Here is an 18,058-nt window from a genome sequence, read left to right on the forward strand (position 1 = left end):
ACATAATGCGCTCGCTAAAAATATGATAGGATAGGAGCGATATACGGAAAATGCGGAATCGCGACAGTCTCGTTAGTGTGTGAGAGCGGCCGAGAGCGAGAAATTCGTCGAGAAGAAGGGTGAGTCACTCTTCGGGCCGTGCGAACCCTTCGACCGCCCTTTGCGACGAATATTTCGCGCGACGCATTATGTACGGAATTATTCATAGCTCGAAATGTTACACGGTCGTTTCATTTGTTGGACGGAATCTTGAGACTGTCCGAGGTTTCGAACAATCTTAAATATAAGATCTAGTCATGGATGCCCGCCATATATCGGTCAAAAGATCGACTGGCGCATTCGAAGTGTCCGGCCGGGAACGTGCTTAATCGTTAATCGACGCACGCGTTGGCGATCGGCGGATACGCTCGTTTGTCGGAAACGGTTTGGCGACCCGACGCACGATATCGTCGCGGCAGATTATTTTTGTCACGGGCGATGACGAGGCGTAGCGCGTCTTGTTATTCGCGATTAATATTCGCGGCTTTTGTCAATCAGACGGGAGATAAGGTCGCGCAGGGGCGTGTGCATGGCTATCGGTTCATAATTTTACTTATTAAGCGGCGCGACTGCTTGAGGTTCATAGTACAATAACGATCGTGACCTCGCAGATCATTTCATTTGAAGGTTCTCAATGACGATCTCGATTGCATTAGCGCGAGGTCTGATTCTTTCCTGCTTTGTTATGTACGTTACTGTACGTTTATTTTTTTTACATGCGAAATGTGTACCATAAAAATCTTAAAAGGTCAAAGAAATAAACTAAGTATATAAATAACGTACGTGTATGATATCGTATATGTACACATGTATGTATTATATAATAAAAAGTTTCCAAAAAAATATATATCTTTACGTTTTCGAGGTAAAAGATCATATCTCTATTATTATAAATTCAGAGAAAACAAGGTTTAAAGTTTTAAATAGGGGAACAATATATTTTTTTAGGTATAAAATAACAGTAGCAATTTGATTTATTAAGTTTTTAATAAAGTAATTTAACTGACGTGTTTAATAGAACAACTGCTAATAACTTATTGTATCTGATTAAAAAATTAGACATTATAAAATTTTTCCATACTACTTTTTCTAAACACTGTATCTTAGGAACTAGTAATAATAGACATAAGACGCTTATCATTATACAATTGAAGCTTCTGTTATCCATTTTTGTTTTAGAAAATGTTTATCAATTTTAAAAGATATATTTTTAAAAAATGTTATATATAATATTGTCAAAGTTACAGTATTGTATTTTCTGTTAAAAGCTGTTAAAAATTTGCTTTCACATAGATAAGAAATGCACGAAAAAAAGAAATTTTTAAAATATATTTTCATATTATTTTTATTTAATATTTTTGCACTCGAATATGTTAATTGTATTTTTCCGTCGGTATCTTAAATCGTTGAAAAATGTCATTTTTCTTTGCGACATCTTTTTGATAATAATTAAAATGTTTTCGATGGCCGACATCGTTAATACAAAATGGGATAGCATTACAAGTGTTAAGAGATAAAGGAATGATTATAGAAAAAAATGCAAAAAAGTGCAGTTGGAAAGAGAATATATGTAGACTTCTTGTCTACGCATTTTCTGTCGCTATTTACATTTGTCATACTCTCTCGTCATATTATTGCATGCGTCTCTTATTTCTATGATCATTGGAAAAAATTGGATTTAACATATATGCATGCATTTAATTGGATATAGAAATCACTAGATAAGAGAACAGCCTCGAGAACAGCGCAAGATTGAGGGATAGAAGGAGTAGAAGGAAAACGCAAATTTGTGAATGGCAAGGTCTATTTTAAACGCAATCTTGCGTCCAAAATGAATTTAACAAATTATAATTTTAATGCCACTCTTCCGCCTCTCGAATTCGCTTCAAGAGTCACCGATTCCGTGGGTGATTATCGATTCCCTTCTTCTTCGTCTTGTTTTGGCACATCTATACCCTATCGGTTAGCATCGGCCATTATACAATTCTCCAAAAGTGAACTCGGCAGATAGCAAAAGCTGTTTATATGTAAAGGAGGTAGAGTAAGGCGGGAATCTTTAAACATAAAGATTACATGAACTGAAAAATGCGAGTATTAAGCGACATAACTGAGGGCGGATTTTTGAGAAGTGGAAAGATGTCCGTGAAATAAGTTGGAAATATTTCTTGAAGATATTTATAAAGTGGTGTCGTTTGGTCACGGGTTAAAATACAGTTAAATATTACGTGGTCTGCATCCTGATAGGGATCACCACAAAGGCAACTCGGGGAATCGATAATATTTTTCCGAAATAGGCTTTTGATTTAAATTGTAGTGATCGCTGCGGAGACGGCTCGTGGTGACGACTATTTGTGATCTATTAAGAGGAAGACGGTAGAACCCGAGAGAACCAAGGCTTGACACTATTGGTATGATAATGGGTGTGGTAGAAAGTATCCTTGGTCATTGCTGCGTTTTCTAAATAAGTTTGGTATCTTCTTTTTAAGATAGATTTAGACCTATGATAAAGATCGATGTAGGGAACCTTACAGCTGGTTTTTTTGCCTTTTATAGCGGCTCTCTTAGCGAGAGTCTCCGCTCGCTCGTTACCCGTAATCCCCTTTTGCGATGGAATCCAGGCTACCTTGATTTTTGAGCCCTCCGTGACCGCTCTATAGTACATATTGCGAATGAGTGAGATGGTGTAATTATTGTGTGTTATGTTGTGTGATGTAATCGTTTGCAGTACGCTACTGCAATCGGAGAATATGACTGTTGAAGGAATTTGTAACTGGTGAATGATGAACAAGGTTTTGTAGATCGCCCAGGCCTCTGCTGTGAAAGCTAGTGGAAACGTCAGGGGCTTACAGCTTACAGCAAATTTCAATGGGCAGGTCCGGAGAGTAAACACTCGCTCCCACAGCTCCTGTATCAAGTTTAGACCTATCTGTATAAAATGTAATTGAGTCAGCAATGTGAGGTGCAAAATGATTTCTAAACTTCCTCCGCGGATACAGAATCACTATTTGGTAGGTAGAAAGGTATCAATTCAGGTTGATAGGTAAGTGAAAGGAAAGGGTATGAAAAGAATGGGAAATATACAGAACGGTGCATAGTGCCTCGAATATTTTTGACTGCCAGATACGACCTGAAAATGGGGATTGCGCGGCATGCTTTCGATCGTTTGACATTACCAATCGTACCAAATTAAACATTCTCGAGACTGTCGATGACCGGGTTAAATCTACAAGAAAAACATTTTACTAAATAGTTGTGAATAAGGTAAGAAAAGCGTTGGATTAAGGGTGGTTCTTTGGCTTCGTCCAAAATTACGTTGATGGGGGTTGATATGTTGAGACACGGTAACCCATGGCATTGCGGATCAACTTCCACTGAAGGCGCTGGAGAGCCAAAAAGAGTTGTTTGTTTCCTTTGAGCTGAAAGACGACGGCGCCGTACTCAATTGCCCCTCTAAAAACTGCTCGATATAATGAGAGTAGTAATTGTGGGTGAGATCCCCATTTTGTTCCCGCCAACATCGTTAGAATGCTGGCGATTCGTCTGCCTTTATTTTTTAAATATTTCATGTGGGGCTTTCCAGTAAGTTTGTTGTCCAAGTTAATCCCGAGGAATCTATAGTTCGGTGTTATCGATTTCCGATTCGCGGAAGAAGCGAGAAATGTGCGCGCGCGCATGCGCGCTTCGCGGATCGCTCGCTCGTTCGCTTACTTCAAGCTGATCTTCGGAGAGGCGATTTAGTGCCGTCGCGAAAGTCATTTCATACTTTCCGCGCCACTGCGAAAACCGGCTGGCGTAATCTTCTGGCAATATCATTTTGGACTTGCGGTAATTATCGCGAGAAATATGTTTGCGAAAACGTTTGCCGCGTGAAATGTTTTTCACAAAAATGTGTGTAGTGACACAGTTCCATTTGACCTTATGTTATTTATCGAAGAAAAAACGAAAGTTGAAAGGTCCCAAGAAAATATCTTTCTCTACATCTAAACGGAATAAATCTCTAATCTAGCCCACAAAATATATATTACACTCATGATTTGTTATAAACGTTCCTAAAATAAGCACACATATTTACGAAATAACAATCTTGTATATTGCTGCGAAATTGCATTTTTTTTTTCCTCGCAATTATCGCTCGCGTGAACGACCGAACGCAAATGATAGCAATGGAAGCGTATATATTATAGTGTTAAATATAAATCGAACGTTATCGTAGATGTCATAAATGTGCGTACACATCACACGATCATAATAGACGATCGTAAAATTGATACTGCATTGCATAGGCTGCGTTCCGATATTCACTATCAGTACGTTACGTAAGTTATAGATTTTCAGTACTTGCAATGAATATTGGAATGCAGCCATGGGGAGCTTTCCAGTAAGCGACACAAGTCGACACAAACGTCGTTCTATCTTTCTTTTTTGGCAATGAGTAACAGAGACAAAATGACACTTGTGTCGACTTGTGTCGCTTGCTGGAAAGCTCCCATAGACAGCTTTGACGATCGCGCGAACCTTCGTAAAACGATCGGTCTTCGGTTTGGCTACTTATCGATTTTTTCATTCCATATGAATAACGTGCGAAAGACGTACACTGTTTGAATATATAAAATTATATATACTCTCTATTTTAATTTTACGTCGATTCGACATATAATTGACTCTAATAAGACTCTTATAGAAATATTCGTAATTGCTTGATTAATATAAAAACTTATGTGCAAATCAAGGATTTTTGATGTCGAATCGAATCGAATCTCACCCGATTTGTATTCGAATAGTTCGCAGTGTTTGCACACTTCGCACATCTCTGATAAAAATAAAACTATAATGAGGTCGGAATAAATGGCAAAAGTGTCAACGCAGTATTCGACATCGGTGTCATTCATCGACGCGTCAACGTCAAATCGACGTTGATTCAACCAATCATTTCTGACTGGGATTTCTTTTGCAGGGACAGCGAGTCGCTCCAGCCGGCTTGTTTCGTATTCGCGCGGGTCGTCCTCCGTTGCCCGGATCATCAACGTCGACGTCGACGTTTCCAGGTGGCGTGGCACTTGGATCGAACTATTCGAACTTCGTCACCGCCGTCAGCATCGCTGGCCCGACCCTCCTCCCCTTTCCCACCGCGTTCTTCACCACTTTCCTCCCCGCCACCCCTCATCCGCACTCAGTCCGCGCTGTCCGCCACTGTCCGCGCCCCGCGGCGATCGCTCCGGGAGTCGACAACGTGGTGTTGCATGCGTGCATGTGTGCGATTTCCGCGTCGACGATTCTCGTTCGACTCTCCTCGATTCCGCCACTCGTCGTTTCGACGCGGAGTCGAGGAACGGAAGGATCGGCCACGCGGAAAACGCGAACGGAAGGAGTGAAAGCTGTACGCGTTAACGAGTGAGGATGAAGTCCAATCGAGCCGCCTCATTGTCAGCCGAAGATTACGCGAAAGCGGAACGAGCGTATCACACCAATCGGGATCGTTCTGGATAGAACTCTTCTCAAGATTCCGTCGGAACGGTCCCGTGATTGGTGATCCGCCTGTTCCGCGTAATCCAGCGTAATATCCGCTCGATTGGACTTCATCTTGACACTCTTGACAGGCAAGAGAAAGAGAGAGAAAGTGACAGAGAGAAAGAGCGCGGCGCCGCGGGTCCTCTTTCGCTGGTGGAAAAGAGAAAGAGAGAGGGAGAGGAACAGAAGGACGAGAAAGAGAACGAGGAGGGTAACTAAACATGTCGCACGCGTGTCTGCGGAACGCCGTGATCGCCGGCGGATGGCCGACGAAGACGATGACGGCGGCGGCGACGGCGAGACAGAGTGCCGGTAGCGGTGGCGGGGCGCTGATTGGACGAGGGGTAGGGATGGCGGACGTGCCGGTGCCGGTGTCCTCCATGCCGATGCTAGTCCAGCCACTCCTGCCGGTTATTCAGTGTCGCGACATGGCATCGAGTGCGGCGGCGGTCGCCGCGGCGAGTTCGCGCGGCAAGGTCCTCACCCCGGACAACGTCTTCGAGAACCTGCGCAAGATGGAGTACGCGGTGCGCGGACCGCTGCTCCTTAGGGCGCTAGAGATCGAGAAGGAGCTGAAAAAGGTAAGGATCAGGACAAGCCAAACTGGAGCCAGCGAGTCGTCCAAGGACGATATGCCTGCACTCCAGGGCTAGAGAGTGAAAATCCCCGCTGAGCGCGAGTAAAAAAAAAAGGCGCGATTTTATAGCGGCAAATATATATAGCAGAGTGCATGGAACGCGGGCGCGCAGCGGGTTAGTTACATGAGTTATAAGTTACATCGAATGTAAACGGAATGAATGTGAACGAAAGAAAGAGAGGGATGGGAGAGGGATGGGCTCGCGGTGGCAGACGCGAGGTTGTCATGGTGAAACGCCAAGTATCAAAGATGAAGGAGGGGGAGAAGAAGAGGAGGAAGAGGAGGGAAATATTAATCGCTAATTGAAACTCTAACTTGAAGTGCGAATCGAGCTCGGATGAGCACGAGCGGAGGATACGTTTTATTTCAAAATTGCGCTTTATTAGGTATTCCCCACACGCGAGAGATAAAAGATAAGCGCGTTCCCGAGAAAGAAAACGTAAATAAAGCCGAAAGATAACGCTAGATATATTTGACGGGATTCTTGACATTGAGCAAGAACTAACCGGAAATTAATGATTAATAAAAAAGGCGATGTTAAAATTAGAGAGTCTGTTGTTCGAAATCTCAATCTTAAACCCACGCTTTTAAATGCAAAATCGTGCTGTTAAAGCTGTGAAAAAATATTTCGGATGTTATTTATATTTTGTTAGAGATATATGGATTAGTGACTTGTCTATTCTAAAAATAAGCCGTGTAATAAATTAGCATATTAAAAGACTATAAGAAATCAGTTAAGTATGTAATAAGTAAATAAAAAAAAATAGAACGTACTTAATAGGACGAAGTTACTTACATCTAATTGTAAGTATTCATCTAATTTATCTCTCGTACAAATAATTGAATTTAGACAATTACAGTAGAACGTCTAAATTGGTGGAAGCAATTTAAACTTAACGTGCGCTTTGACGCATAATTGTAGTCAACATATTATTCCATGTAACATTACAATCGGTGATATGACGGTTTTCAGACTTTCGTATCGCCGAACGTGAGAACATGAGAACGTAACGACGTTGATTGCCACGAGCGAACGGCTTTTCTTTTTATTTCGATGATATATATATATACATATACGGACTGGACACATATGGTAGCCTCTTATCACGTTATCTAACTCAGGATATACGGCTACGCCATTGCTAGCAGGAACGCACGTACTGCACACCCATGGAAAACAAAATGCAGAAATCAATTATTGAAAAAGATACATCTACTGAAATCGAGAATGTCGAAGGCGAGAGGGATGAGATACACGCGCTTTTATCTCCCAGAATAACGTATCCTCGTAAACGACTTCCGCTTCTCGAGTTTCTGAAACTGTTCTATGTCGTTTACGGATATACAGAGTGTATTCGAAATAAACACACTTCTTTAGAGACGTATGCTTAAGACGCACGGTTCTGATTCCGTTGATTTTGGAGCATCCAGGTGACTCAGGGTCTCGGAAAGACTTCTTTTTATGTGCATTCACGTAAAAAGAAGATGCATTTTAAAAATAGGAATATCAATTTCTCACGAATGCGAACAGCCGGTTTGTTGGGAAAAAAAGATACTCGTTTTATTCACCAATGCGATTATGCGATGAATAATATGCATATATTACTATGCGTACGTGTTCTCGCGTTTCTCGCGTCGGTTTTACATACAATTGCGTAACGCTCGTCGGTGACGTAGTTTCATAGTGCAAAGTTTATTACCCAGTTTAAAAGGATGTAATTGTTTCCTCTAACAAAGACAGTCTCTATTTTTTGGTATATTACGCATACAAAAATATTTGGTATTTTTTTGTTAGAAATATTATTTTACTTAATTTATTAATGAATCAATATATATATTGAGGTATCGATTTTTCTCAGAAACAACAGCTGAAAAATATAAATAGTTATTTGAATTGTATATATAAGCGATTGGAAATAAGAATCGCATTTTCGCTTTAAAGATTCGAATAATAAATAATAAAATTTCACCTTCCGTTTCAACAAAAATCCGATTTGTGTAGTAGAGTGTAGCTTATAGCCATTTGGAAATGTTTGAAAAATAAATACGAGGATTGCGATTGAATTTGAGATCATTTCTCTTTGTAGGGTATTAAAAAACCTTTTAAAGAGGTGATTAAAGCGAATGTGGGCGATGCCCATGCGATGGGTCAGCAACCCATTTCGTTCCTGCGGCAAGTACTCACTCTAACGGTTTCGCCGGATCTGTTGAACGATCCAAGTTACCCGGAGGATGTGAAGGCTCGCGCCCAGATGGTCCTGGAAGGCTGCAAGGGCGGCAGCGTGGGCTCGTACTCGGAATCGGCCGGCATCGAGATTATTCGCAAAGATATTGCACGCTATATCCAGGAACGCGATGGCGGTATCCCCTGCGATTACCACAATATCATTCTCTCGAACGGCGCTTCCGACGGTATCAAGGTACGCAGACTCGAAGCATCTTTTTTTGTCTTTTCGTTATTCAAAATTGGAAGCAATCATTTGGAAATAATCTAATCATTTAGTAATATTCTGAAAAATAGATTGACAGATGTAAAAGTAAGAAATAATTTTAAGTAAAGAAAAAGTTGAAAAGTTTTGCAATCTTATTACTATTTTTTTCTATGTAACAAGAATAAAAAGTTATTTTATGAGAATAGCACATACAGGGTGTTTCCTAATAAGTGGGAATTATTGCAGTGGTAGATTCAGGACACAAAAACAATGAAAAAAGTTCATCAACAAGTATTTTACCTTGTTTACGGGTTATAGTTTGTACTCCATGTTTGTACTACATGTTTGTACTCCAGTAATATGGAGCTGCTTAACGTTCTAGATGCTCGAAATGACCACATTCAGTTCGTATTTGTAAACAATATTCAATATCTTTGCAATATTTCCCGACCTTGTTGATTTCACACATTCTATTAATTGAGTTTACGCACTTCAGATTGTTTTCTTGCTAGAAGCACTTAATAATTTATTCAATAGAATTTGTGAAGTCAACAAAGTTGGGAAATATTTAGGAGATATTGAGTACTGTTTACAAATACAAACCAAATATGACCATTTCGAGCACTTCGTATGAAGGTAAGCAGCTGTAAATTACTGGAGCACAGAAATATGGTTTTATAACTCGGAAACAAAGGTCAAATAGGATATATGTTTATGTAAACTTTTTTAATTTTTTTTATCCTAAATTCATCACTGTAATACTTCCCACTTATTAGGAAACCTTGTATATATTATTACATATACATGTATTATAGAGAGTTTTATATAATACGCGGTATATAAGATTAAAATTGGCAAATTTTAGTATTTTAGACAGACTGATGCGATACTAGCTATTAGTGTTATATTTTTTCTTTCTTTATCGCATCCTTGTCTGATTTCGAATTTTTCCTTTCCAGTCATTCCTGAAGTTATTCAACGAAAGGATCAATGGCAAGCCATCCGGCGTGCTGATCCCGATTCCGCAATATCCTTTGTACTCAGCAACTCTGACGGAGTTCGGTCTCGCCCAGATTGGATACTATTTGGATGAAGACAACAAGTGGTCGCTGCAGATCAACGAGCTGGAACGAGCTCTAAGAGAGGTCAAGGATACGTGTAATCCTCGAGTGTTAGTAGTGATCAATCCTGGTAATCCGACTGGTCAAGTATTGACTCGTAAAAACATCGAAGACGTCATCCAGTTCGCTTATAAGAATCATCTGTTCTTGCTGGCCGACGAGGTCTATCAGGACAACATATACGACAAGGACAGTGCGTTCCATTCCTTCAAGAAAGTCATGACAGAGATGGGCGAGCCGTATTCGAAGATGGAACTCGCGTCGTTTATGTCAATCTCGAAAGGTGCGTGAGAAAAGATATGGAATCAGGAATATAATAACTCGTTAGGAGTCACAAAAAGCAATTTATTTAAAATGTTACATTTTTTGGCAATTTATGGCCGGTATATTCATATAGGTATAGTCAGATCTTATTTCAAGACCGTCTTAAGTATAATATTTTAAGATGCTAATACAGTTCTGTGATTGGTTAATGACATCCTAAGATTGTACTGAAGATGGTTTTAAATATAAGAACCGACTATAAATACTGGCATAAGGGACATTGAATTCTTAACCCCTTGGCTGTTAGGCGAAAAAAATACTTGTGGGCCAAAAATGGTTTTAACAAAAGAGTAAATAAAATTATAAAAAAGGTGCTTTCTGGGTTTTTTTAAGTCTAAAAATTTGAGGTTAAAATTTTAAAATTTAAAACGGAAACGTTTATAAAAATTCTTTTAAATTAATTTTTATGCAAACTGAGCGATATTTTAAATTATTTGGCCGTCATAATATAAATCCATTATTTTAAATTATTAATACATTTTAATTTAAAAAACGGAATCAGCCGCTTCAAAAACTTTTAAAAAAACTTTTTATGCAATTAAATCTTATTTTGAATTTTTTACATCATATTAAATTTGTCGTTTTAAATTGTTGAATTTAAAATCAGCGGTTTTTCAAAAACTTTTTAATATAAATTTTTACGCAAATCGAACAATTTTTTGCATTTTCAGTCCACCATATTAGATCCGCCATTTTAAATTTCGCAACTTTGATTTCAGATTTGAATTCAGCAATCCCAAAAACATATAGATATTGGGGTTGCTAAATTCAAATCTATTCCAATTGCTCCGTTAAAAGTATGTTTTCTTAAATGTGCGGATTTTTCCGTCATGAACAGTCCCGGGCCAATTTTGTGTGTGGAGTTTCCGTCATTGACAGTCAAAGGGTTAAATTATACATTCACGAGTTTATTCTTTTAATTGAAATATTGAACATCGATATTTGATTTGAGAAGACATTAAATCTTGGTTTTCAAGTTAAGAATTCATGAATAGATTTCTTTCTCGGAAAATTTCGTGCTAACATATTTTTATTTTTAGGGTATATGGGCGAGTGCGGAATCCGCGGCGGTTACGGCGAGATCATCAACATGGATCCGGAAGTGATGAAAGTGCTGTTGAAGTCGATCTCCGCGATGCTGTGTCCTACCGTGCTCGGTCAGGTCGTAATGGGCGTTGTGACGAATCCTCCGCGACCGAATGAGCCATCGTATGAGCAATTCCAGAAGGAGAAGAAGGAAACGCTGCGCTCCTTGGCAGAGAGATCGCAGCTCGTCGTCGATACACTCAATAGTATTCCAGGATATAAGGTGACTGTCCTTTCGTGAGAACAAAAGCTGCGTACGATTATTTCTACAATGTCTTTGCCTTTTTTTCAGGCAAATCCGCCGATGGGTGCGATGTACGTGTTCCCGCGCTTCGAGCTGCCACCGAAGGCGATTGAGGCGGCGCGAGCGAAGAAGCAGGAACCAGACGTCTTTTATGCGTTCCAACTGTTAGAGAACACTGGGATCTGCGTGATCCCAGGTTCGGGCTTCGGCCAGCTACCTGGCACATACCATTTCCGGACCACGATACTGCCGCAAAAGGAAAAAATCAAAACAATGCTCGAAGCACTGAAGCAATTCCACATCAAATTCCTTAAGGAATATAGTTAAATAATAAATTTCCATTTGGAAAAATTGAGATTATATAGAATAGAAATAGGAATTAATAACGAATGATCGCCTGTGCATATTGTGAGGCTGTGCATATCTGCGTGAGGACTGATTGCCAGTCCAAACGCATCGCAAACGTAAATTATTTTTATTACGATTAATAACTCATTACTGAGAGACCAGTTATCGCATACGACGTTGTTATTGAGTTGTGTAGAAATCGTCAAAAAACTTTACATTTTGTTGTATGTAAATGTAAATGTAAATCATTGCTGAAGAATATTTGTAAATATCTGGTAATTATTGTTATGCCAACAACAATCGATATTATGTAATAGTCAACAAGAAAAAAGATTAAATATTGTTGCAGGCAGGCTGCCGTTTTTTTTTCTCACGCAATTCCTTGGTCTTTCCCAACTCAATTTCTAATTATAATTTCTTCTCTAAAGTATTATACTTTCTTTATCATTTGCAACTCTACAACACATGTACAGAATGAAATTTTGTTGTGCGTACAATATCTTCTCTCTTTCACTCGCTTGCTCTAAATGTATAAGTTCTAAATTGATTACTGTTAATTCGCAGAGGTATATGAAAGAGTTTTGAAGAGGAGGAAAATAATAAAGAATTAATTTTGCCTTGATGTAAAAGGAATGCAGAAGACTATAATATATAATTAAAATTGAATGCGTTGCGCATAAATTAAAATTGAGTAGGAAAAAGAAAGACGTCATTGATCGTTTTCTTTCAACGGTCACGTTGATTTACCAAGTGCAACTATCTCTTACAATAATAATAATAATAATACATACATACACATTCTACATCGCTATGTACAATATTTGCTATTTAAATTAATCAAAGATCCGCAGCGAGCCTTTCTATCTCGTCGACGAAGAACTTCATGTCGGCCTCAGTTAGCCCCGAGTTCTGCAGCACCATTCTAAAGAAGTTCGGCATATCTCTCAACGTTTGATACGTAATCAGCATCGTTCCGGCTCGGACCATGCGTTCCTTGATCATCGGCGCGATCTGCAACGAAATTTTGTCGAAATAAAATTAAGATACACGGAGAAAACTAGCAAGATAGAACGAAATAAATTAAAAATTCGAAATGCGAGAGCTAAAAAAATAACACAATTGGAAATGAATACTTCAATCAACAATGTGGAAAATCAGAACGTTTAGATTCATTATCTCGTCATTCCAAATAGAACTTAACAAAATAATTTGCTTAATTTTTTGAATTCATCGCTTTACATCTAAGCATCGTTACAAAAACGCGTTCAGATCAAGTAGATTCGAGTGCTGTGCACCTTGTGGAGTGCCTGATCGAGTTCCTGGCCGACCAGGTGCCTCTTTAACGGCGGAACGTAGCGGAAGCAAACATTTGTGCACTCCGGCTCGACGAGCAGGCGCCAGCCGTCGCGCGTCCTGATGAGATCGGCAAAGTGGCGCGAGAGCGCGAACACGCGGTCGACGTGGGCCTCGAGGCCGCGTGTGCCCTTTGCCTTCCACATGTACCAGAACTTGACAACGTCAGCGCGGCGGCCGCACTGCACGTGCCGGTCACCGCAGTCGAACGACGCGTCGTAGAACTTGTCGTTCTGGAAAAGGTAGCTCGCTCCGCAACCGTGCGCCGCTTGCAACAAACCTAAGGGTGAAACTCCGTTATACGAGATATCACTTACGCAATATCATAATTTAAATTATATAAAAAAAGATATCCTGAGATAAATAGTTTTTTTTTTGCTATTTTAATTATATTTCTCTTCGATTACGCTTAAAAGTAATTGACAAAAAAAATTATGATTTAATAATGAATAATAAAATTGTATCAAATGCTTAATGTATAAATTAATTAATTAATATTAAAATTGACATATATATTGTATATTAAATATTTTAATTCTGTAAAGGAGGGTCCACATTATCGAGCAAAACCGCGAGCCGAACTTCGCCGCGAACCGATCATGCGTCCACATTATCGAGCCGAACTTTGTCGGCTCGACAATGTCGGTTCGCGGCGAAGTTCGGCTCGCGGTTCTGCTCGATAATGTGGACCCTCCTTTAGATATAAGATTGTTGTAATGTTAAGAGATAGATATCTCTTAGCACAAATTGAAACAACTGCAAAAAAGAATTATCTTTTCTATATATTAAATAAAATAAATAAAAATGAAGAGATACAAGTATATATACGAAAAATAAGAAAAAAAATATAAGGGTAAATAGGAGACCTTCGTGACGGAGCAGCAGGGTGGAACACTGCTGCGGCGCGGCGAGCAGCTTGTGAGGGTTCCAGGTGACGGAGTCGGCGAGTTGGACGCCGTTCAGGAGGCCGCGGTACGTCCCGGAAACGAGTGCACCGCCGCCCCACGCGGCATCCACATGGAACCACAGTCCGTGCTTCTTGCAGACCTCCGCGATCTCCCTGAGGGGATCAAACGCGCCTATCACGGTGGTACCAGCGGTGGCGGACACCATGAGCGGCACGGTGTCCTCCTCGACGGCTCGGGCGATCTGCGCCTCCAGGTCGGAGACCACCATCTTGCCGCAGGAGTCGACTTTGACCAGGTACACATTGTCATAGCCGATGCCCAGCAACGCGGCGAGCTTCTTCACGGAGTAGTGCGCGTCCTCCGACGTGAACACCACCAGCCGCGGCATCTGCGATAATCCGGATTGCTTCAGGTTCGGGTATCTGAAATTAATGACGACCCACTTTATTCGCGTTTAGTCTTGACGATGACAAGCGACGATGACAATAATTTAAATGAAGAAAAAGAACTATATACCTACACTGTTAAATTCGTAGTGTCAAATTATACTCAATTTGAGTCATTTTTAACTATTCCTACATATAGGTCGCCACTGCTTTTACTCAATAGGTATATGTCATTAATTTAATTAACCAATGAAGTGTTAAAATAATACCTACTGTTTTGAGTTAAAATAATAAATTTTGGCGCACATGCATGGTAGTTAAAAATAATCAAATGTTATTTAACTCAAGGTATTAATTTAAATTTCGTTCAATATTTAACAGTGTATATATATAACAAAGATATATATATAAATATAATAGATAAATATAAATATAAATAGATAAATATAAATAGATAAATATAAATATAAATATAATAAAATATAATAGATTTCCTAGTAATATACCTTGAAAAGTAACCGGTAAATAATCACCTATGGTGACGCGCCAGGTTGATGGCGTATCCGTTCGCCATGGAGCCGCCGGGACAGAAGAGGCCCTCGCCGCTGTGCCAGCCGATGACGGCGCGCATCTCCCGCAGCACGTCCTCTTCCATCAGGGAGAACACCGGGGATACCTCGTAGGTATAAACGGACGGATTGAGTGCGTCGGTCAACCACTGACCCAGCAGCCCGTACGGGTCCAGACTCGAGAACAGCTGGTTGACGAAGTGCGGGTGGCCCGTCTTCACGCTGTACTTGATGATGTCGCTCGTCAGCGTCAACAGCTCCTCGTGGCTGACACCCTCGGCTGTCAACGAGAGATCGACTACGGAGCGCAGGTCGCGAGGATCCACCCATTCGACCACACGATTCTCTCCGGAGGTGGACTGTACACACACATACAAAGCATAATATATAACATACGGATAAAAAATATGTTAAACAATAATAAAATAAGTGAAACAGGATTGATGTATGGATACACAATCAATTAGAGAAAATGCCATTTACGGTCCGGGCTGGATTTTCAAAAATAATCGCTCTTTGTCTCTCAATTCTTGTGGACGGATGTAAATATTGTAAATCGACATGATTTTCTTTTCACGCAAACTATCCTGCTGTTTGTTATAACTATTAACTCTGATGACTCTTTTAGCGATAAAAAAAATCAATAAAAAATTTCCAAGATCATCCTTAATTTCAAGAGTCTAAATATTATGAAGGATAGTGCAGTTTCGCAATGTATTTATACCGACGAGTTCTTAGTGTAATTCGGATTTAACTTTCGAAAATATTGAAATATAGCTCCTGAATTATATTAAAGATCGAAACGACGCCGCTTTCTGCGAAATGGATAGTGAAATCTTGTTCGTCGTTTAATCTTAGGTGAGTTTTACTTTAATAGTACTTTAGTCTGATGTTTATAATCACGTGAAATGTCTAAAAAATTATAATAACAAAGAAAATACAAGAAATTTAACAGAATTACGAATTCGCAGAATACGCTGGATTTCTCGAGGAACGCGAGACAATGCGTTCTCGCTAAGGATTACGTTTTTTCTCACGTGTCCCTGGTCAACTTTATATGTGATTTGCGTCTGATTTGCCAAGGAGCACGGCATGATAATGAGATCAATACTGGCGATTTAATTGCCGCCAAGTCATTCGTTGTTACTGCAATTTGCTACTAATACCGCTATTATACTCGCTAAACGATGTAAATTCCGTCGTATTTGTGATGAATGGAATGGCATTAGCATAAAAATGCAACGTTAATTGCGCGTCAATCATGTGACATCCGTATTGGCTATATTAAGGATCTGTACTGGCTATTAACGCATTTATGGTCATTATAAGCAAAAATCTGGTAGGTATCCAGAAAGTGTAATTTTCCAGAGATTCTCACTTCTCTCTTGCAACATTGCGAAATCGCGCATTCGTGATACCGCTTTTGATATCACTGCAATAGAATAATGATAACACGTGATAGCATCAATCCAATAAGTGATAGCGTTCTCTATAGAGACAGATATGTAAATTCAAGTAGGCAGAATAGAAGGGAATAATATTATTATTAGATGCGGAGCAGATGTGCATTCAAATTAAATTTTATAGAATAAATCTTTATAGGAAAAAATTATATAGAATAAAAAAATATATATATGTAGGTAATACAAAAATATACCTAAACATAGATATTTTCTATATATACATATATAACATATATTTAATATAAATTAAAAATTTAACGATATAAATTAATATAAGTTAATTATATATAAATATAATATAAATTAATATATATAAATTAGCAAAAACGTAGAACAACGTAATATTTTATTCTATACCAGTGTTAAGTCTTTGTCTTTCTTTCCTAATTTTTTTATTATTTATTTAACAAACTTGCGCATAAATTCTATTCGGAATTTCCAACATCCTACATATTTACAAAATTAATATAAAATTAATATTGTCTCATTCAATTAGGATTATTGTGCTTAAATAAAAGAATAAAATAAATATATCCTTTTTTTAAGTTTTGGCCTTACCTGGAACACCGCACGCTGCAACACGAGCTCGAAGAAGTCCCTGAAGAGCTTCTCATGAGCGTCTCGACGCGGCATGCTGCGGAAGTCCCGTTTCTCGGCTGCCCTTCGTTCCTCAGTGCCGTTAGCGAGAGCCGGGAGAGCCGGAAGAGCCGGGGTTGACGAGGAGTCCGGTAGATCCACCTGCGGACGTTCCCCGGACATCTTCCGCCGGGATCCCGCGGGTGGATCACCGGCCCTCCCGAGTTTCGTCCGCGCCAATGTGGGGTCGTTAGAGGTATCCTCGTTAACGGGCATGACTGTCAAGCTCGGCCCGACTTGGTCTGTACCCGCGGCGACGAGGACGGTATCCTTTATACGTATTAACGTTGACTGCGTCAACCAAGGACGTCTCCCTCCAGTACCCTCCGGCTCTTTCCCGCGAAGCGTTTCCGCTAACCGCTTGCGTTTTCCCTGTGTTCGTTCATCGTCGCGCTCTCACGGGCGAGCGCTTCATTCCGATCGAGTTCAGAGAATCTGGGAGTCTGGAAATCCCCGGAAGAAAAGCTGCCGGGTGCAGCGGCGATTCCCTCTCATCGGAAATTACGTCAGAATTACAATTTGTATATCGAGAGCGCCGATCAAGATAACCGCCGAGCCGGATGATTCATCCGGGAAATGTCCCCGCCGGGTCATCCAAGGATTTAATAAATATCACGTCAAAAATATCTATATTAATGAAGAATTTATATTTATATATATGTAACGAGTCCGGGCAATTAACGGGATTAATTAATATTAAACATTCATCATTTATATGCGTCAATGAGAGGCCGTGCAATAATATCGCGATCTCTCGTGACAGTCGTGACCGTGACGGGGGAAAAGTGGAATCGCAAGGAGCAGCCTTCGAGTCGCGTTAAACGCTCGCGCCGTTGCAAAATAACAATAGCTCGCGTTCGCATTCTAGCGAACCCCGTTCTCGTTCGCACGTACGCACGGAGCCAAGGACGCGCGAGGTTCACAATTATTGGTAAAACTCGTAAAAGAGTTGCGGTTGCTTTATCAAGACACCGAGAAATGCTCGCGAACACAATTAGACGGCG

General features: G+C 40.0%; 2 protein-coding genes across 7 annotated transcripts; one reads left to right on the forward strand and one right to left on the reverse strand.

Moving 5' to 3' along the window:
* Window positions 1–60: 60 nt before the first annotated feature.
* LOC139821979 (alanine aminotransferase 1-like) lies at window positions 61–12,092 on the forward strand. 6 transcript variants are annotated; one of them, XM_071793449.1, is made up of 7 exons: window positions 61–119; window positions 4,994–5,430; window positions 5,637–6,128; window positions 8,272–8,604; window positions 9,576–10,020; window positions 11,102–11,370; window positions 11,440–12,092. In XM_071793449.1, exons 3-7 carry the CDS (start codon window positions 5,769–5,771, stop codon window positions 11,716–11,718), a joined length of 1,686 nt encoding a protein of 561 aa, XP_071649550.1. In that variant the 5' UTR covers window positions 61–119; window positions 4,994–5,430; window positions 5,637–5,768; the 3' UTR covers window positions 11,719–12,092. The 6 variants fall into 6 exon arrangements, with proteins under 6 accessions (XP_071649550.1, XP_071649555.1, XP_071649549.1 ...); XM_071793454.1 differs by having other exon boundaries at window positions 82–119; window positions 4,994–5,084; XM_071793448.1 differs by lacking the exon at window positions 61–119 and adding an exon at window positions 3,754–3,864.
* A 363-nt stretch (window positions 12,093–12,455) lies between these two features.
* On the reverse strand, window positions 12,456–17,338 carry LOC139821980 (cysteine sulfinic acid decarboxylase-like). Its single transcript, XM_071793455.1, has 5 exons — window positions 16,977–17,338; window positions 14,920–15,314; window positions 13,959–14,422; window positions 13,035–13,372; window positions 12,456–12,750 (listed from the first exon to the last, which is right to left on the reverse strand). Exons 1-5 carry the CDS (start codon window positions 17,268–17,270, stop codon window positions 12,577–12,579), a joined length of 1,665 nt encoding a protein of 554 aa, XP_071649556.1. The 5' UTR covers window positions 17,271–17,338; the 3' UTR covers window positions 12,456–12,576.
* Window positions 17,339–18,058: the final 720 nt, after the last annotated feature.

This window comes from Temnothorax longispinosus, chromosome 11, assembly GCF_030848805.1.
Source record: "Temnothorax longispinosus isolate EJ_2023e chromosome 11, Tlon_JGU_v1, whole genome shotgun sequence".
Classification (NCBI taxonomy): Eukaryota; Metazoa; Arthropoda; class Insecta; order Hymenoptera; family Formicidae; genus Temnothorax; species Temnothorax longispinosus.